The sequence below is a fragment of the Aplysia californica genome, unplaced genomic scaffold (genome assembly GCF_000002075.1).
Source record: "Aplysia californica isolate F4 #8 unplaced genomic scaffold, AplCal3.0 scaffold00287, whole genome shotgun sequence".
In the NCBI taxonomy this organism is placed as follows: Eukaryota; Metazoa; Mollusca; class Gastropoda; order Aplysiida; family Aplysiidae; genus Aplysia; species Aplysia californica.
Genome location: NW_004797557.1, coordinates 251,930 through 274,314, shown reverse-complemented (window position 1 = coordinate 274,314; position 22,385 = coordinate 251,930). Strand labels below are relative to the sequence as shown.

Below are 22,385 nucleotides of genomic sequence, written 5' to 3'. Positions count from 1 at the left end.
GCGTTTGCGCACGAGCGTATCGTGCCTTCACGGTGGTGCTACATACCAACCACAAGTGCCTTTCTCAGCAACAACAGTCCTCCTCCCATATATACTCAAACATAATATGCAATAATACGCGACTACAATTTATAGACTTGCATCAGTGAGCCTACCACCCCCCTTCATGACGTCTCTCTCTCTCCCTCTCTCTTTCCCTCCCCCCCTCTCTCTTTCTCTGGATATGCCATCAAGAATCAACACATGTTTCTATGCTCATCATCTGAATTCAGTGACATATCGGTGACATCTCAGCCCCTTAACATATCGGTGAAATCTGAACCAAGAGACATATAGGAGACATCTGAGCCCAATGTGATATGTTAGCGTCATCGGAGCTTACAGTCATATCGTAAACGTCTGGATCTCATGAGAAGTACTTCTCGGAGATGAAAAAAAAAAGGATGGGGTATACAGGTGGCTGGGAAAGGGGGGAGGGGGAGGCATAATATATGGGTAGGTGGTTGGGTGGTGGCAAGTGGTAGGGTGCAGTTGGTTTGGGATTGGTACGCAGGTGGGTGGGAGCAGACATATAATCTAGGTAGGAGGTTGAGTATGGAGGGTTTTTAGAAAAAAATAAAATTTTAATTAAAAATTTTTAAATAAAAAAATACCAAGATTGCACCCCTTAAGCGTGTGAATGGGCCTGGTATACAGGTGGATGAGACCATACCTAATATGGGTTTGTTGGGGAAGGCATATATGTACAGTGGTGTGCGTGGGTGTGTGAGGTGATGGTGTACCATAATGGCACTTGAGTAGGTATATTCGGTGAGTATATGGGCGGGTGACTAAGGGCTAATTGATGTGAGGGGGAGAGGGGTGAGTATATTGGCGGGTGAAAGAGGGAAATGTTGAGCTGGGGGGGGGGGGGTTATGGGGTATACAAGTGGGTGGTTGAGGATATAGGACACAATCTACGGAAAGTTAAAAACTGTGGATATGACTGGACGGATGGAAGCAGGAAAGTTTCGTTTTAGAAAGAATTTCATGGCACTTGAAACACGTTTAAGTCATAAGTGAGGAGATTACACGTGTTACTAGAGTAACATACAAAAAAGCAGAGATAACAACGATAGATATTTAATAGGAAAGAAAGAATACCACACCAGAGCGCACGCCAATCATCCACGAGCCAGGGAAAGGTAATTTCTAACTATGTAAACGTGTATATACGGTTTGACAGATTAAACCAAACGGGGGCTGGGATGGGGGGGAGGGGGTGCCGTGAGTGAGTAGACACAGATGGACGGGAGTCACACACACACTGTCAAAATAAAAGACAGATGTCGCACTCGTACTCTTGCAAATATTTGAATGACAGAAGACTCAGTCCCCCGGGCTATCGAACTGGAGTATCGACGTGCGACTCACGAGCGAGCACCATCTCATGGGGACCGAGACATTCCTCGCGGGATTAACATTTTTCCGTGAGTGGTGGACAACACGGACGGGTCTAGAGACAGCTGTTGCCACACGGGTGTGGACGTGTGCGTGCGTCTGGGATGCTCTGCCTGGGCGTGTAAGTCCCATTCAGAGGAGCCAGGTCCGTTTATGGTAATCATAAGTACAGTCGAAATTGTCCAAGACAGCTACCCATTGTCGAGGAGAAAAGTGGCTGTATTAAAAGTGGACATCTTGGGCGCAGTCGTTATAATATTGAACCCCCCCCCCAAAAAAAAAACCCAAAAAAAAACAGCCGGGGGTAGGGGGAGGAAAGTAGTCGTTTGTATAGGTGATTATCTTGGACAGGTGGCCACCAGAACAGATTCGACATTTATATCGCGCATATCCATACTCTACGTCATGCTCTGCGCGCTTTACAAATAGCATTACCTCGGCAGACCCTGAAACACCCAGAAATATTCCCTGCTTCCCAGGAAGCATACAGTGCAAGCTGTTATTTTACAGGCGCTAAAACTTTAACGTACTGACAAAATCTGTTTCGCTGTCTATGGCAAGGTGCCCATTCACAATTTGGTGAAGTAACAAAAATTGATTACCAATCCTGTAGCCTAACCACAAGACTACCCACGTCAAACTGTCCACATTCCGTTTTAGTTTGATTTGAGTAATAAGAAGCATAAAAGAGAGGTGGGAAAAACCCAGAAACAACAGAAGGGAAAGAAGGAAAGAAAAGGAGTGGGAGGGAACTACCAGTGTCGCCTTCCAACCACCCTCGAGCACATTCATCAGACCAATGTTTAGTCTGAGTCAACAGAAGTACATCAATATAATATGATAACGATCATTTACAGCTGGGAAAAAGCAAAACAGACAAAAAGAGCAGAAGGAAAGATATGAAGTAAGATTAGTTAGTTTTTAGTTTTAGTAAGAGTTTTACGGCACTTGCAACGCAATAAGGTCATATAAGTGCCGAAGATTAAAGGTGTAACAAGAGAGTAACAAACAAACAAAAAAGAAGGATGAGAGATCAGGACAATAGATGTTTGGTAGGAAAGAAAGAGCAAACCACACCAGAACACCCGTCAACCACCCACTGAAGTAGGATTTACCAGTTGACAAACCACCCATTCAGTAATAAGAATCATATCGACGCGATTGAGGTCGTTTAAAGCTTGGAAAAAACAGAACAGACAGACAGTGACGATAGATTGGAAAGTAAAGGAATATAAACTAACAATTGCTCCCTTCAACCAACCACTCACGACCAAATTATGTCTCCCTCACACATACGACACAAAATTAACGCATCATACAGACATACGGATCAGGGTCTGTGGTGTTACGTTAAGGTGTTTCGCCTTCGCACGCAGAAAGTGTGAGTTCGATTTCCTTGTGGGGATCTTCTTTCAACGACAATAAAAATTAAAAAACACAATAAGAATAGGTCCTCCTGTCTGCTGGGCACGGGACGTTATGTCCCTCTCAGCCCAGGCTGGCCTTGTCAGGCGGTGTCCAAGCAGCCTGCCCCCTTAGATTGATTTGCAATGTGTCTATGGGGGCGTAAATCATGTGTGTGTGTGTGTGTGTGTGTGTGTGTGTGTGTGTGTGAGAGAGAGAGAGAGAGAGAGAGAGAGAGAGAGACAGAGAGACAAAGAGAGAGAGAGAGAGAGAGAGAGAGAGAGAGAGAGAGAGAGAGAGAGAGAGAGAGAGAGAGAGAGAGAGAGAGAGAGAGAGAGAGAGAGAGAGAGAGAGAGAGAGAGAGAGAGAGAGAGCTCGGGCAAAGGGCAATAACTGAGCATAAACCTCGAGATCAGAATGCATAATAAACAAACAATATGTTGGTCGTCGTGGTGCAGCCACAAACATATCCGCATGCACAGATATACAGCATACAGACATACATACATATAGAGAAGCACACTGACATAATAACACAGTCATATAGTGCTTGAAAGAAGCAAGGCAGACAGAAACAACAGAGAAAAGTCAGTATAACCTATCAATGGTGCCCTCCAACCACCTGCCTACATCGAAAGTAACACATCCATCCTTTATCACACACACACATTATTCATACACATGCACACGCACGCACACATGCACGTGCACACACACACACACACACACACACACACACACATCTCTACATACAAAAGTGTATTAAACCCATAATGTGCACACACATCCATCTTTCCATCCATCAATTAATTTTACATACCCACCCATAATCTGCAAACATATCAATATATGAGCATATTCTGGCTGTCCCAAACAAACGACACATACAGAGGCAGAAAATTGCTACTATAAATCTAGGCGACAACTTCATTAATCAGAGAGGGTGAAGGGGGGAAATGTGAAGATATAGAAGAAACAACAATGATGGCAATGATAACAACAAATAATAACATTAACAATAATAATAAAACAAAAGTAGTAATCAAAACAACAATAATTACAATAATAACAATATTAATAATAATAATCATCATAACTGAAACAACAATACTGATTGAAAGAACAAGGATAAAAACAAAAATAACAATGAAAATGATGAGGACAATAATAACGACAATGTGGAAAGGAAGTGTTCACAGAAAACCCTGACAAAAAGAAACAACCCATACTACAACAGCAATGTAAACAAAAACCAAAAGAAGAACATTTTCTTTTTTTAAACCAGGAAACAAACCCACGGACATCTAGAGAAAAAGTCAACATGCGAACATGCTTCAACTAAAGCAAGCAGATAAGTCCCGGTGGTGGGTGAACCAGAAATAGAGTGGGGGTGGAATCAAAAGCCATTCGAAGGCAGCTAAACAATAAAACAGCAGTGCTGGGACAGCTAAACAGTCCAACTAGAACAGTCATACAAAGCTCCAGAGACAGACAGCCTAGGAACCGGGAGCGAAAACCTTCTTTACAGGGTACTTGTTGAGTGAGGGGTACCAGGGACTATTACAGTATTATGCATGTATGTATAGTTGGCGGAACTTCTGCGAGGGGTAGGGATGGGGTGGATCGGGGAGTGTCGATTTATTCACACTTGGTTAGAGCACACAATGAAAAGACTTTTATTCAGCAGAGATTGAGTGTAAATGCTTTACACCCACACTGATATAATTTAGATAATTTAAAAAGGCAGGTTCAAGGTAGATTCAAGCCAAGTTTCTAGCTGAGTGATTTGCCATCATGAATGTGGTCAGACAGCATGTGCGGGAATAAGTTTATTTCTAGATTATTGAGGACACTTTTTTTTTTTGAGACAGTGAACTAGTCTGCAGTATTTAATTTTTATGGTAAAGCTAAAAGACATGTCAAGAGACAATGCGTGGTGGTGAAGACTTTCAAATGCTTTTCTAATTTTAGAAGACACATCAGACACTTCACTATGTTGCAGGAAACAGAAAACAGTTGCTATTCTAAAGCTTATTCTATCAGTGCTATGCTAGTAAAGTGTATGTTGTTTAACAGATTGTACCATTCTTCAAGCATAGGGCATCAACTGAAGTTTAAAAGAAACCTTTGCTCAACAAGTACCCTGTAAAAAGTGTTTTTGTCCCCCTGGAGCCAAACAGTTGGGGGTACAAACCTGCCATAGATCCCGCCACTCAGACCACATGACCTGGAACCCCAGCCGCAATAAAAACATGGAGATGCGGTAAGGGTCAAGGTCACAACAACAGACAACAAATGTCCGTTTACAATAAAATAATATTTTTAAAATATTTGCAAACTCATGCTTCAGCTGGCATGGATATCGTCAGTGTCAAAAAATGCTAGACATAGCACCAGACAGCAGTGACATATTTTGTGTCAACAATGCCACATGAAATGATACAACACAGACATATTATTTTGTGCCATATGACATAAATATCACTGACACATTTGTGGCAAACAACATTAGATGTCACTGACATTCAGTATCACTTAACATTTGACAGCACTGACACATTAAAATTTGTGTCACATGACATTACAGAAACACACTGACATAGTCAGTGTTCTTGGACATGAAATGTTATTATATAGCACTGGCACATTCATGTCATATAACGCCGCAATGTAGCACTGATCCTCGACATTTCAGACATCTTTTGTGTTATAACTATAACGTTAGACAGCCCTGCTCAAGCCAAAGAGTTAAGGGTATTAGTATTACAACTACCACAGAGACTTCCACTGCCAACCATTGTGTACAGAACAAAATCTCTCAGCTGCGATCATGCCCCACACACAAACTAACTAGAAACTTAACAAAACTCTTCAAACAAAGGCCATGGAAAAAATTTGGTGACTATAATGTGTTACATAAGCTGAGAACTACATGGTGATGGACTATACTGCCATATTCCTTTTCACTCAAAGCTGTGAAATGTCACCCAAGGCGAATTTAAAAAAAAAAGAAGAGAAAACCAACCCTGTAAATTGGGGTAATTATGTCAAATAATTTGTGCTAGTATGCATGTGTGTGAGCGCAAGTGTGTAGATAAAAAATGTAAGAAGACAGAGAAGTCCCTTCATAGTTTCATTGCTAAACTCAGACCCCCTCCACTAGTTCTGTGACATAATTCCTTCTCTCAGAGCAACACCATAATTGTCTCCCCTAGTTTTAAGGAAAAGTCAAATCCCTTGTCTTTAAGAAACTATTTTTTAAACTTTATTTTTATAAAAAATAACCCTACCTTAGTTCCAAGACAAAATTACTTCCACTAAAAGACACAAATCTCTCAGGATTTTAGAAAAATAATCATATCCCTTAGATCTTATGTAAAATCGCAACCTTTTGTCCCAAAACAATTAATTCTCCACACAGCTCTGAGGAAAAATTATCTCCCCATGTTCTAAAATATAGTTCTCTCCCTTAACTCTAAGACATGACAACCTCCCACATCAAAGACAGAAAGAGGCACACACAGACACATGCACACAGACAGAAACACACACACTGACTGTGGCGACTCTGCCAACACATGGGGACTGACCTCCTTCAGTTTGTGGATTTCATTCTGCAGGTCGTGGTAACGCCCAGGCAGCTCCGAGATACTGCCGCTGGGTGACCGTGTCCCAGCCTCCACATCGATCTTGTAGCGACGTAAATCTTCCAACTCTTTCCCCATTTCATCGAGGAGCTAAAGGTGATAGTTGAGAACATCTATTAGGTCACATTGACATTTCTCTCCCATTATCCAAACACTAATAGACACAAATTGCTAGGCCCCTACCTTAGAATTACAAAGTATTACCTGTTCATACCTAGTTTTGAGGTATTTCACATCAAAAGTTTTGAGTTTCACAACAAGTCAAGATTTTGCTAATGTAATTCTTTGAACATCTTGATAACGACTCCGAATAATCTTAAGACTTTTATAGTAGATAGACCATTTGGTTTCTGATCTCATGGTCTTAGTAGTTCAAAACAGCCAAAAATGTCTGATAGAACTTTGTATTTCTTTTATAGCGAAATATAGACCACTCACTCATCGTTTAGTTTAAATAAAGAGAAGTCCATCAAATCCATAATGGATATTTAGTGCTGGGACAAGGAAAAAATAGACAGTGTAGGATCTACCGCTGGTGCCCTCAAATCATACATAAGTTAAGTTTGTACAGTAAAGAGGTTCCCATTAGCACAATAAAGGTCATTCAGAACAAGAGAAACAGGCATAAGGGAGAGAAAAAAGGACCTACCAGTGGCACCCACAGACCACACAAAGGCTGACACACAGAAAGACGTACATATGTCAGGTCAGTGGTAAATATACTGGGAAATGAGGTAATGGTCAGTGTGTGTGTGTGTCTGTGAGAGAGAGAGAGAGAGAGAGAGAGAGAGAGAGAGAGAGAGAGAGAGAGGGGGGGGAGAGAGAGAGAGAGAGAGAGAGAGAGAGAGGGAGTGAGAGAGAGAGAGAGAGAGAGAGAGAGACAGAGAGAGAGAGAGAGAGAGAGGAGAGTTGGAGGGGAGGTAGGGAGGGAGAGAGAGAGAGAAAGAGAGAGTGAGATAAACAGAGAGCGAGAAAAACAGAGAGAGAAAGAGAGAGAAAGAGAAAGAGAAAAAGAGTTTGAGAGAGAGGGAGAGAGAGAGAGAGAGAGGGAGAGAGAGACCTACCTGTCCAGTAGCATGCCTCTCCTTCTGGTGTAGCGTCTCCTGCTTGTGGTAATCTACTTTGAGTTTCTCATGCTCCTCATAGAGAGCGTTGTAGTTCTCCTGTCTCTCCAGCAGCCGCTCCTGGATGTCCATCTTCTCCTGCACCACACACATAGACACATACATGTTGTCAGTATTATTTTTAGTAAGAGTTTTACGGCACTTGCAACACAATAAGGTCATATAAGTGCCGAAGATTAGAGGTGTTACAAGAGAGTAACAAACATAAAAAAGAAGGAGGAGAGATCAGGACAAAAGATATTTGATAGGAAAGAAGGAGCAAACCACATCAGAGAACCCGCCAACCACCCACTTACATGTGGTCAGAGATATAAAAAAACAAAAAACACAATTACAAACACGTTTGTTTGTGTGTGCATGTGTGTGTATTTATACAATGGTCCTACCTCACCCTCGTCTAGGAATACATTTTGACTGCTTAGTGTAACACTCCCATATATGTCATTTTGAAAAGTGACGTATGGCGGAGTCTTATACTAAACAGTTGACTTGTCTACACTGCCTCACTCTTGTTTAAGACTACATAAAACTTGTCTTATCTCACACAGATCTAAGAGAACATTTCGTTGCCTTTGAACTATTTTGTCCACAGTGGACTCTATACTTAAGTGCACTTTGGACAAAATAGATCTGAGGCAACAATTTGTCACACCTTTGTCTAAACGTGTTTTTCCACACATCTCGGCCTTGTCTAAGGGAACTAGTTCACCTGACTTGTACTTTTTCCTAACTGACTAAGAATTCACTTCCTCATCTGATCCATGTCTAAGAGTAATCTTGTTCTTTTTCACCCTCATGGTGTCACCTTTTGTTTATCAAGTGAAAATACTGAACCTATTAACACCTTAGTCACCAGCTATCCTGTGACTGGATGATCTGACCAGACCATGACTGCCTACTTTACTTTCAAAGAAAAAGAGCATGTATCACAAAAGTTGGCATACTTTTAGTTCAAACAAAGATGTGCCCAGCAAGCAAACAAAGAATGGGATTACTTGATTACTTCTGTTCATTGAATGTGCGGTCAGATCTTTTGTTTATGCACAGAATGTGATAGGCCCTAATGGACCTTGTGGTCAAATTTGATGAAGCAAAGCAGAAGTCAATCTGATCTTGTGGGCACTAGCCAGTGCCGCCCCTTAAAATGTATAATTCCATTTCAAAAAGGGATTTGACAAAATTTTCTGCAATTGACACTGGGTATTAGATACAGAAGGCATGACAGTTTTGTTTGAAAGCACAAGTCAAAGAGGGCGTTATCATCACTGGTAACAAAGGTAGTACAGCCTGGAGATGAGTACACTTGATGGTAGTGACTATGGTGTTAAAGAGCTCTTCCCTACAGTAACAGATTTGGGGAGGCGTGTACACACTCACCTTCAGTTAAATGCTTATGAAGAACACATCATACAGACAGATAGACAGACAGACAGACGGACAAACTGACAGACAGACAGACAGACAGACAGACAGACAGACAGATGGACATGCTGTGACTCACTGTGCGGAGTTTGGCCATCTCTGTCTTTAACCTCGGAGCTTCCTCCTTGAGCTCCTCATACTCCCGCTCGATGCGGTTTAGTCTGGGGACAGAGGTGACCAGTTATGTGACACTGACAGTAGGTGCTGATTTGATATACATAAAAAATCATGTTAGAGCAAATTAATATATTTTCATAGTCATAACATAATTGCTTAAGTCATTTTTGTTGTTTTGGGAAAACTTAAAAAAACAAAAACATAATTACTTAGCTTTGTCAACTTTATAACTTGAGCAAAAGTAAATATGTCTCAATAATTGGATTATTCGTATACGAAACAAACTGCGCTATATTAAGGATATGAAACAAGTGACAAGAAACTTTTACCATATAAAAAGTGTTAGTGTTATGACTGTGATGAATGACATTAAGATCTATACCTCACAGAAAAAGATTTATATCATTCAGGAAGCTGGCAGTTCTCAAAACCACCTGTGTGCGGGACACTTCCCATAAGAAATAATATCTTCATCTAATGGCTATGGGAATAGAACTCGAACCTTTTGCAAGCAACGTGAAATCCTTATTCATTGCATTACATACACTGGTGTTAGGTCATGCGACACAGATGGTAGGTCAAGTGAGTCAGAGGGTACACAATGCGATGAAGATGGTAAGTCAGGTGACAAAGACAGTAAGACATATGACTCAGGGGGTACATAAAGGGATGTAGATGGTAGAACAGGTGGCATAGACGTTATGTCACGCGACATACATGTAGATCAGGCATGGGCAAACTACAGCCCGTAGACCAGATCTGACCAGTGAGCAATGTCAGTCTGGCCCCTGAGCAATTTCACTCCGGCCTGCAAGTCGACCTACTAATTAGTAATGAATGTAGCCTGCGATGAGTTGATAATCAATAAAAACAAAACTGTGCATCTTGAAAATGAAAATGATAGTTTCCAGCCCAGCTGAAAGCAACAGATATAACATTGTATAATATTATGAAATGTCCTCGAGTTGCATGTTATAGTGTCAGTTTTAGTCTCACTTTTGAGAGCCTTGATATTTCAACAGATTTCACCCAAATTTCTCCTGCTTTGGCCCCTGAGATATTCGAAATTGCTTCATCGGACCTTCAACTTGGACATGCTTGCCCATGCCTGATGTAAATAGTACAGCATATAAGACAAAAGTTGTTTTTGTAAGTGTTTTAGGGCACTTGCAACACAATAAGGTCATATAAGTGCCGTAGATTAGGTGTTACAAGAGAGAAACAAACACAAAAAAGAAGGAAGGGAGATGAAGACGACAGATGTTTGATAGGAAAGAAGGAGCAAATCACACCAGAGCATCTGCCAACCACCCACATGAGACAAAAAATATGTTAAGTGACTACAAATTTGCTGCACTCATAAAGACTGATTTGGAAGAGACTGGGCAACAACAGTGAAACATTCACCCTACGAACAAACTGATCAACTAATGTGCCCAAGTCATGCTCCATGGGCCACTGGACATGGACAGGTCAAGGAAGAATATGATCTGAAGCAACTTCTCTATTTTGCATCGCACACACATACATACACTTTTAACACATAGATCCATATATAAAAATAGAAGAGACACACAAAAAGAGAATACACACGGACACATAGAGAACAGATACACACACAAACAATTCATCAAGTAACCTTTACCTTTGTGTGATGTAGTCCACCTGTTCATTCTTTTCTCGCTCGTGTCGCGCCTGGAATACAACAATCCAGACTATTGAATCAGACATCAACACAGACAGACCAGACATAGAGCCTGACAGACAAATGACACATTAAGAAAAATGGATTAGACATGGAAACAGATAACACAACCACACAGGCAGATCAGAAATTGAGACAGTAAGATCAGGTAGACAGAACTGACATTGGAACAAACAGACCAGACACTGTTGTAGAGAAATCAAATTGACAGATCAGATATTGAAACAGATGGGTCAAGCAGACAATGATCCAAAATAATTAAGACTAAAAGATCTGATATATTGAAACAAAGATTGGACAGGTAGATAACACATTGACAGAGAAAGTCAGACAGGCAAATCAGACGATGAGGCATATAGATCAGACATTCAGTACACAAGAGCATATTGATAAAATAAAGATAAGAAGGACCTAGAAGAAGGCATCCTCCAACCATCTGTGACGTAAAACTGAGACAGACAGATTAGACCTTGAGACAGACAGATTGGACCTTCAGACAGACAAACCAGACATGGTAATCAGATCAGAAAGACAAGTGCAGACCAGACTCCAGAAATGATGCTGATAATGCTGAGTTGTACTTGACATTGAGTTAACACTAGGCATGTTTGATTGGGGAATATATCTTGGCTGAGATGTACCTGTCTTTGAATGTGAAAGACATATAGATCTATAATGTGTGTGTAAAAGTGTACAGCATCTATCTAGACTGTTATATAATATATTATAAACAGCACTCACCATAAAGTCCTGGTGTTTTCTTCTTTCGTCTGTGAGCCTGTCTTCCCCACGTACTTCCATATCCCGGAGCTGTTCCTCCAGGTAGTGTACCCTGCACACAAACACACATAAATGTGACACACCGACAGACATATACTTACATCATGGCATGTCAGATAGGGGGACTTGTGGAAAATCCACCCAATCAAGAGAAACAATCTGGACACACAAATTTTTTTTCCAGAATTAATTGCAGTGGTGTCCCCTCGACAATGAGGCATTGAGAGTAAGGTTTGGGATAGAAAAGTAATATATAATCTAACCATACGACAACTATGGCAGCCTACACTGACTTAAACTTTTTTTAAGCATGACTGTACAGATCTAAACTGGCTTTGCTAGGAAATCAAGGCACTGGCTTTCATCAGCCTGGCACACTCTATGCTTTGTTCCAATGGAAAAATGGAAGATTTGGCTACATTATATGACCATAACTTGTGTGTGTATGCATGTGTGTGTATGTGTGTGTGTGTGTGTGTGTGTGTGTGTATGTGCAAGAATGAGCTTTTTATTTATGCTTTTATCTATACATGTTTCCATATACAGTCAGGCAAAGATAACTAAAATCAAACAAGCCAGGGATTGACCAATATATTCGACACATTGGGCGCGGGGCGGGGGGGGAGGAGATTAGGTGAAAAATTAGAGCTGAAAAAAATCAAGGGAAGCAACTCTGACGGTAATGTGGTCGCAAAATAACTCAATATTGTAGCAGATTCGCTACACACAGCTTTTTTAGTTATTTTGAGTGATGCCATGCCATGTCTCTTTTAGAACCTGTCCAACCATGCTGTGAGGCATATGAAGTCAAGGACAAGTTCCTTTGTCTGCTTTTGTCATAACAATGGGAACAGAGATAGGAAGAGACGTGGTATGTGTTTGCTCGAAACACCGAGACAATGCCAGCTTGATCTTTGCAAATTTGGCACAGCATACCTGCTTTCTGATAGGGGTGACATCCAATGCCGATGTTCTCGAATTTATTTCTATTTTTAGAAAGGCAGAAAGTATTGATTTGAGGATACCAAATCTCTTATAAATTTCCGTTTTAGTGCAGGACTTCTAGTCAACCACTGTTAAAATCTGATTCTTGGTTTCTATTGTCAGACAATTTCAGTTAAGTGTGTGTGATGTGTGAGCAATATATATATATATGTTTGAGTGTGTATGTATGCATGCATATGTCTGTATGGATATGTATGAATGAGTGTGTGTGTGTGATCATGTATCTACTTACTTCTGCACCAGCACAGAGTTCTCGTCCTTGAGTTTGACTTGCTTGGAGTTGGTCTCTGTGTGTAGCTGGGTCAGGTGCTGAAGCTGTTCTTCCAGGAAGTGCAACTGGAAAGGGAGGCAGGGGGTAATGGTAGAAGGGGTGGTGGGACGTAGTTTAGTTTAGTTTCAGAAAAAAGAAGCATGTTACCACAATTAATGGTTTTCTAGAACTGGGTGAAAAAGAAAGACAAATTGACAAGCAAGAAAGTAGGATTTACTAGCTGCACCCTCCGACCATCAGCATCGATTTGGACTTGGAGGGTGGATGATAGAAAGTGGGCAGATGTTCGTGAGTGCTCAGTACATGGCAGAGTACATAAAGTCTAAGACAATAGAGAAACAATACTAACAACCTATGCAAAAACAGGAACAACAACAATACCATCAAACTTCATTAGCTCGCTTGGTGTAAGGCTGGGCTATTGTGAGGATAATCCTGGTTTAAATTGTCAATAAGGTGTTTTGAAATTGGGTTTATTGGGCTCTAAACCTATTAGCCACAGTCCTACTGGAGATAATGATTGAATTTGGAGGTCGCATCTCTTAAATAAACTTACTGATTTCAAAGGGGCATTCAAACAATTAAAGACCTAACTTTAATAAATCACAGGCATTGAAACAGCCCCTCTTCATCCTAAGATACAAAACACTTTCAATTTGGTTATGTTAATATGATCTACTTTATGTCACTGAGAGAGAAAGTGAAGGACAAAGAAATGTAAGGGAAACAAAACACAGTGAGAGAAGGAGAGAGAAAGAGAGAGAGAGAGAGAGAGAGAGAGAGAGAGAGAGAGAGAGAGAGAGAGAGAGAGAGAGAGAAAGAGAGAGAGAAAGAGAGAGAGAAAGAGAGAGAGCAAGAGAGAGAGAGAGAGAGAGAAAGAGAGATAAAATAACAAAATGAGTCTCACCCGTCCGTTGACGTCCTGGAAGTTGCCGTCGATGTCGTCAAAGATCTCGTCAGAGCCCAGGCTGCTGCGGCGTGTGCTGGAGGGGGAGTTCCTAGCACTACGCTGCAGTTGGCTGTAGGGGAGAGGGGAAGAGAGGGTCAGTGGTGGTAGAGGTAGGGGGTTGGGAGGGGGAAGGGGATTAAAAATAAACATTTGGGTAAGAGCATGGGTGTATGAGCATATGTGTGTGTGTGTGTGTGTGTGTGTGTGTGTGTGTGTGTGTGTGTGTGTGTGTGATTGTGTGCATGCATGTATGAGTGTGCTTGCATGTGTAACATGCGTGACTGCTAGTGTGTTACCTGCAAGTGTGGCTGCATGTGTTTGCATGAGTGGGCGATTATATGTGTATGCACATGTGTGTACAAAAAGTTTATGTGTCTGAGTGTTAAAGTGTGTGGATATTGATTGGTCCCCCATTAGACATAAATAGACGTAGCTACACCCCCATTAATTAATAAAATTTAGATTATTTAAGAAGTGGGTTGCTTTGAGCCTCCTTGTCTGTTCCCACTCTACCTGAGAGGGATGCAGTATTCCAGAGGAAAGACGGAGACTTTCAATAAAATGACTTCCCTAAACTGAAATCAAACTCTCATGTCTTCTGCGTATGAGGGCAAAGAGCCTAATCATTACACCACAAGTGCTAGGTTAGCATAGAAGAAATAGTGCTGCCTGGAGAAGATAAATTCATTCCAGTGCCCAAGAGTATCAATAAATGCTTAAGTTTTGAATGAAGCATCGGTCAAGTTCGTAAGCAATAGCCCTAAAACCATGACATCGCTCACAACTTTGAATCGCTCACAACTTTGACCACTGACAAACTCAAAAGGGAAATTCTGCGGCGACATAGGTAACGTAGGAAAACCAAATTGTGATACATGACTCTATGCCAAACAAGACAGGTGGTATCTTTAACAGTATTTATGAGGAGGCGACAGAACTTTTAAGGAATTGAATCTCTTCAACTGCTGATATCTAAAAAAATTGTTTGTTAACTTGAGTAATATTTTGATAAATAGTTTTATGAAGAAGCAAAAAGTTAATGTTAGGGTCTATAATTATACTTTCATGTTTTGTTAATTAAACAAAAGGAGCTGTATAAAACTCAGAAACTGCGCCAGCATAACATTGTTTTGCATAAAATGTTATTCTCCTTGCAGTAAACAGCTTTTTTAAAAATTTAGAATTTCAATCATTTTTGCTGATATCAGACAAAACATGTTGGTTGATACCTTGCAAGCGCTGCTGTTGTGAGGCGTCTGTTAGTGCTGAAACAAAGGGGAGAGAGAAAGAGAGAGGGGGGAAAATGTTAGTCTAGGGTACAGAGTATATATAGTATAGAGAGCCTCCACCCTATGTCTGACCAGGGTTAGCCTAACTAGCGCTGGTCACTCATGTCACACGCCAGGGGAGAGGGACAGTGCAATATTACCCTAGGCACATGGCCATTGCCCTGTACACAAGCAGCCCTCCCCACACCACACTCAAACTTACCCTGATAGAACCAGCTGTTCCTAGCAAAGCTGACTAGAGTGACATAGGCTCAACAAAATGAAGAGGAAGAATATACATTTTGTGCAAGCTGTACATGATCTAATAATGAAGCAAAAAATGTTATAGAGACAGAAACAAAGAAGCAGAGTATGGGACAATTTGACAAAGAATCCAGACTTGGCCGTTTACAAATATGCCACCATCAACACAGCTTCAATGATTTAGAGGCTGGGCAGCTTTGACCATGCTTGTCAAGATCCAACCAAGGCAAAGTTGGACACATCCCAGAGGAATGACAGAGACAGGCAAGTTGAATAAAATGTCTTTCCCTTGAAAGAACTGAAATCCGCGATCTGCATTGCAAAGAATCTAACCACAGCACTCCAAACGAAAAAAATTCAGTACTTAAGGAAAATGTCCACTTCAGAACTAATTAACTAGATTATACTTGTACAAATAAATTTCATACATCTGTATGAATCCTTTTATTATTGAACTTTCTTAAAATCATCTTAATAATAATATACGTGAAACAAAGAGACATCTCTTTAACACAAATCGCTGGTGTATGAATGATGTCACTACATTTACAAAGTAGTTTATATGACATCATGTTATCAGGTACCACATAATATAACACATTTATGTACAGCATATAAAACTGCTTGCTTGTCATTACTATGAAAGCAAATCTGCACGAGGTCATACACCGGGCAAAAAATACAGACTCTAACATGCACAAAGTCACAAAAAGTGTGACTCACAATGCACAAGAACTTGCAGCTTTGACATCACAAAACCATACATTACGGGAATTCACAGAGTGAATGTCAGTAAGTCCACAGCTGTGTGTATGACATTATTTCTTCATACACCGTAAAACAGCCCACAAAATGAATGTTGTGCTCGAGTGCATTACAAAAAAAGGAGAAAAAAAAAAAAGTTGTCAAATTCCCTCTGTAGTCTTTAGACGTGATATAAAATGAGAAAGGAGGGAGCAGGACATAAGTGGAAGAAAATATCTATGGTGAGTGTGAGAATAGTAAAGTTACAGTACTGAAAGGGAGAGGTGAAATAAAATTATTTTTTTTTGCCAGTGTTTTATAGCGCTCGCAACTGCATAAGGTCATACAAGTGCGCGGCACATATTACACATTTTCAGGTGGTAGGAAATTTTGAATTTTGCCCGGGCGTCGACCGAAGCCTACTCTTATCGATTTTGGACCACCAAGGGATCTTTAACGCGCGTAACTTGCACATGGGACCTCCGAGATTTTTTCTGAGAAGGATAAGTGTAGATCTTTCCAACCAGAAGATCAGGAGTATGGCTGAAAGACAGCAGTAGGAAGGAGCCAAAGAGTAGCAGTAGAAACGTTGAAAAACGAGTCAGGTGCCCAGAGGAGAGGGCAAAGGAGGTGAGGAGGTGGGGGCAGAAAGTGGAGACGAAAGCAGACAACAGAACATTGTTAAAAAGCAGGAAAGGAGGTAAAAGGAGTCAATTTTAGAGAAGAACATTTTTTCGGCGCTATTCAGATTCAATCCCAGGAATTGAATGAGAGGCGAACACCTTAACCTCTAGTCCACATGGGCTCCCTGACAATTCTGAGGGTGAGAATTCTGTAGGTCGGGAGTTCTGATCATGTCAGTTAAAAGGAGTAGAGTTCCGTTTTCTGGGGGTTGAGGGGTCTGATCATGACAGTTCAGAGCACCGAGTTGGAAAGCGCAGAGTGAGAGGGTGACACTTCAGAGAAAGAAAGTTCAGTGGGTCAGGGTTCTGAGGAAAAGTAAATCTTTAGGGCGAGAGTAGAAAAATATAACACCAGACAAAGAGCCAGCACTTCCCTCAGCTACAAGCTAACCACAGGAAAAAGCAAAGTTTTCAAAAGCGTAAAATTATGTGAGGCAGTGTCGTGAAATCAGGCGCTCGTCAAAATAAAGAAATCTAAGAAACTGGCATTTTTCCGCCAGTTTAGACATTTTTATTGAATTTCTATTTTTTGGGTCCAGCCCCTTGTACATCCACATAAAAACAGATTTCCATGTGAATTTTACTGAAAACATTGATTAAAGGTACAAAATATGTCAATTTTACGTTTTCAAGGACTCTTTAGCTATTAACTTCGGCAACCATTTTCTCGCCAATTTCATTACTGAAACCAGGCGACCTCACCTCCTTCAATCACAATCGTCTTGACTTCTAATCAAGATAATTGGATATTATTTCATTGGGAGCAAGACAAATGAATCAGCTTTCAGATGATACCAATAACTCGAAATGCCCAAAGATTGACGAGAGCCTGATTCCATCATGTCGTGACACATATATATATGTGCAGTAGCATAGATGTGCAATAAATAAAGGAATATATACATATATATTGTTGATGTTGCAAGAACAGTGAGCAACTTCAATGTTTTTCACTCATCCTAAAAAAACAGGCTCAAACAGAATTACTCAGTTTTCTTGCGACAACAACAATGCATAGTTAGACACCCCTCCCACCTCAGAGTTACAGAAGACGCATCATGCCTCAGCCTCAGAGGGGATGGTGACAGACACTGGCTACTCTAGGCACACAGCACCAGACATAAGATGAAAAAGCCCCACTACTAGTACCACACGAACACTCAAACCAGGGAAATATGATACATACACACCACTATCAGAGAGCTACACTAAGTAAAGCGAGACAGCTATATATATATATATATATATATATATATATATATATATATATATATATATATATATATATATATATATATATATATATATATAAATTTAATATATGTGTGTGTTTTCATACAGATATTCATCATAAAGCACAGCAAATGTTAGCATGAACAACTCGAAAACACAGATTCCTCCAGCTGAAGTCCTGGCCACAAGGTTTACTCCATATATATACATAATGCACAACTAAAACCAAAAAACTAGTAATTTGAAAATTTGTTCCTGTTTCCATACTGACCAAAATAAGAAAACCTACAACCTGCGAGTTGGTCAAACTCTTCTGTCCAATTAACCTACAAGTCAGGCCTTGCAAGAAACAGATTCAACTCTTAGACCTCACACTAACTAATAAACTGAGAGAATTTGCTCTGAAGATGCCATGTATTGTGGTACAGTGGGGCGAGGACTGAGAGGCGAGCATGGAGCCTTTCCGCCCAGCCCATCACGTAATTCTTTAGGTTGTGATGTGGACAGACGAAAAAGATATTTGAGTTGGAAGAGAAGAGAAAAGGCAAGCATATATATATGCTTCATATGGTCATGTATTCCAAAGCCTCTTCACCCAGGGTCAACTGTGTGGGGATCAGGGAAGTAAAGCATGAATTAAGGTGGAAAACAAATGGACGACTTGTCCTTCTACTGATGTGTCAAAGCACACAATTAGGAGCTGTCACTTATAAAAAAGGGAAAAGTAAAGATTTGAGTGGTCATTAATGTTACATTAGAATAACAATAATATGCAGTTCTCTAATTATGGGACATTTAAAGCAAAGAGGTGGACCTGGTGAGTTTGAGTCGTCCGTGTTCCACTGTATAATACAAAGGCACACTAAAACTATATAGGCACACAAAAACTATACAGGCACACTAGCACTATTATAGAAGGCACACCGAGCATGCTGTCAGGAAATGAACAAGAGAATGCGAAACAGAATGTGAAACAGCCAAAACTCAAAGGAGAATAAATATGAAAGAACGAGAGATCCAAAAATGTCAGAGACTACCACGTTTTCTTATGATGTCGAGAGAGTGGGTCCCTTCTGTCTGCTCTCTTGCGTTGTGTAGATGGCGTTCTGTTGGAGGAGGGACACACGCGTTACATCAGTCATAGAGCTACATGGGGTCAATATGTTGTACATCATACAAATTTACCATGGGCTATGTACATCCTCATATGCACATCATAAACCTATTTCATGAGATATAATGCACTACTTCCATTGACATTTTCAAAAGAGAAACCCACAATCATACAACTGAATAAAATATTTGTACATGATCAATAACATAAATGGTTGTCAGTTGTAGGACAGATAATCCAGTTCACTCCATACTTTTAAGAGGATAAGGTGTTTCGCTCTTGGATCTACTTTCATACAGAGAATTGGCATCAGGCCCATCTTTATACAAAACGTGACGCCAGGGCAATTGTTGTATACAGAGTAGTGATGTTGAGCTGGCCAATGCACAGAAAAGCGACATCAGGCCAGCAGTGACATCAAGTCCTGGTAGTGATATTAAGTTATTAAGACCTCTGCTGTACATTGTAGTGATACCAAGCTCACCATTACACATGTTGGCATTAGGTCCATTGTTGTGTATAGAGAAGTGATATATATATATCAGGGCCACCATTTGACACAGTAGTGAAATCAACTCTGCCGCCTTATAAGATAAATTTAACATCAGGACCTCCGTCGCACATGGTAGTGATATCAAGTTCATCCTTTAACATGCGAGTGATGTTAGGCACACCATTATACCTGCATATATGTACAACAGTGACATCAGGTCCATCGTTGTTTTCATGTTAGTGACATTAAGCCCACAGTTAACATAAAGTGATGTCAAACTCACCATTATAAAGAGTCTAAATTGTTTAACATGACTATCCATTGTCCAGGAGAAAGAGGCGTCTTCGATAGGTGGCCATATTAGACATCTCATTATAATGTAACCCCCAAAAATTTATTAAAAAATAAAAAATTTTAATGTTTTTTTTCACTGCAAGGGGGTAAAAAGGACATGGTGGTTTGTACAGGTGATTATCTAAATGCAGGCGGCTGTAAGAACAGGTGCAACTGTAGTTGTGATCACGTCCACCATTGTACATGTTAGTATTGTTAAGGCCCACTGCTGAATAGTACTGTTATATTATGAGGTCCATCATTACACCTGGTGGTGGTATCAGGTCAATTATTGCATAAGTAGTAAAACCAAAGCTTACAATGCAGTGTCTTCGGGTTCATCTTTATTTGTAGAAGTAACATCAGGCCCATTATTGTATGATGAAAAGATTAAACCAAATCTCACTGCTACAGAGTATGCCCACCACTGTAAAGAGCACTGTTTTGTTTGCTAAGAGTTAAGAGTTTTACTGCAAACAAAGCTGTGTCCACTTGCAAAGTCTGGCTGTGTTTTATTCGCCGCTAGGAGGAGGAGGAGGAGGAGGAGGAGGAGGAGGAAGAGAAGGAAAAGAAGAAGAAGTGCCTTTTTTCCCCACTTCCTTCAATGGGTGGATATTTCTCTCACAGTAAAAAGTCAACATTTCACGACCATTAAATCTTAGTTTAGTTTTGATAAAAGTTTTAAAGAGAAGAACACACAAAGAAAAGGAGAGATAAAGACAATAGATATTTGATAGGTAAAAAGGAATAGACCACAACAGAATCAGAGCACCCACCAACCACCCACTTAATCTTCTGAGTGAGAGGGAGAGGAAGAAAAAGTGACAGAGAAAGAAAGACAGAGAAAAATAGTGAGAACAAGAAAGAAAAAGAGAGAGAAAGAGAGAGATCAGTGTATGAAAGAACAGCAAGCATATTCAACTCGTACTCACAAATGTCCCTGGTCTGAGACATCAGCTTCAGATTCGATCTCGCCAAAGTCTTCATAGTTCTCCTCATCAGTAATCTCCTGCCGACTGGAACAGAACACACCAACACCATTATTAACACTGGGAGGTGATATTTGGCATGACTGATAGTACTGATACTCATAGACACACACACATTTATGCACATACACACACACACAATCACAAAACCAATACAGATACCTGTAAAGAGAAATTGACAGCAACGAGGTTATAAATTATAACAGAGATAATATAATAAAAATAGGCAAACTGATCGATAGACAGACAGAAAGAAAAAAACCCCCAACAACCTGATACATAGACACATACTGACCACAACCATCCCATACACTGACCCACATACTGACCACAACAACATCACATTGCCCCAGTAACTGACCACAACCATCCCATTCACTGTCCACAGTTGCCCCACTCACTGACCACAGTTGCCCCACTCACTGACCACAACCATCCCATTCAGTAAACACAACTGTCTCATTCATTGACCCACATGTATACCGACCAACACACTGACCACAACCATGCCAATCAATGACCCCCATACTGACCGTGGTGTTGGTGGCCTAGTGGTTAGGCTACCGGTCTCGGAATCATGAGATTGCGGGTTCCCAGTTTCGAGCTTCAGCTCGGCCTGACATTGTGTCCTTGGGAAAGGCACTTCGCACGAAGTTCCTATTTGGCTCGGCCCTTTCAGAGATGAAAGTTAAACTCAGGGGTCCTGCCTCTTAAATAATCTAATAGTGTTGATAGAGGCGCTTAAACCATTATAAACCAATTTTGTTCACCATACTGACCACAACTGTCCCATTTACTGCCCCACCATACTGACCACAACTGCCCCACTCACTGACCACCACAAGCCGCCCGACTGACCTGTTCTCGTTGATCTCGGAAGACTTGCCACTGATGGCACTGTCGCCCTCGTCCTCCGAAGTGACTGCGATGAGGAGCGGGACGCCGTTCAGTACCGTCGACGGGAGGGGGGCGGGAGAAAGTGGGAGCCGGGGGGCGGGGCTGGAGGGGAGGGCGGGGCTGTCAAGTCCGGTCAGGTCCTCTAGGCCTGTTATGTCGTACTCCGAGAAGGTCTGCTGGCTGCTCCACGAGCCGCTGGTTTTTGGAGTCTGGGGACACGCACAAGTAGACATGATGCACATCCATGTACACACGCAGACTTGACAGACCAGGGCAAATTGAAAGGGTTGAAAAAAAGGTTGAGATTTGTAGACAGAAGGAGAAGGAAAAGGAGAAGGAGAAGGAAAAGGAGAAGGGAAACGAGGAGTTGGGGTGGAAGAATAAGAGGAGGAGAACGAAGGTGAAAAAAGAAAGTTGGGAGGAGGAGGAGAAGAAAAAGAAGTAGAAGTTGAAGAAGAAGAAGAAGAAGAAGAAGAAGAAGAAGAAGAAGAAGAAGAAGAAGA

General features: G+C 40.9%; 1 protein-coding gene across 1 annotated transcript in view; it reads right to left on the bottom strand.

The window, feature by feature from the left end:
• LOC106012194 (rab11 family-interacting protein 4B) overlaps window positions 1-22,385 on the bottom strand; it is a gene marked incomplete in the record, with an annotated part of 40,680 nt that overhangs the window by 4,456 nt on the left and 13,839 nt on the right. The window contains 12 exon segments of the mRNA XM_013084347.2: window positions 5,039-5,071; window positions 6,435-6,581; window positions 7,556-7,693; window positions 9,117-9,198; window positions 10,800-10,849; window positions 11,601-11,691; window positions 12,877-12,980; window positions 13,823-13,934; window positions 15,094-15,129; window positions 19,094-19,162; window positions 20,929-21,012; window positions 21,844-22,091. Of these exon segments, the coding sequence (XP_012939801.1) occupies window positions 5,039-5,071; window positions 6,435-6,581; window positions 7,556-7,693; window positions 9,117-9,198; window positions 10,800-10,849; window positions 11,601-11,691; window positions 12,877-12,980; window positions 13,823-13,934; window positions 15,094-15,129; window positions 19,094-19,162; window positions 20,929-21,012; window positions 21,844-22,091 (1,194 nt within the window).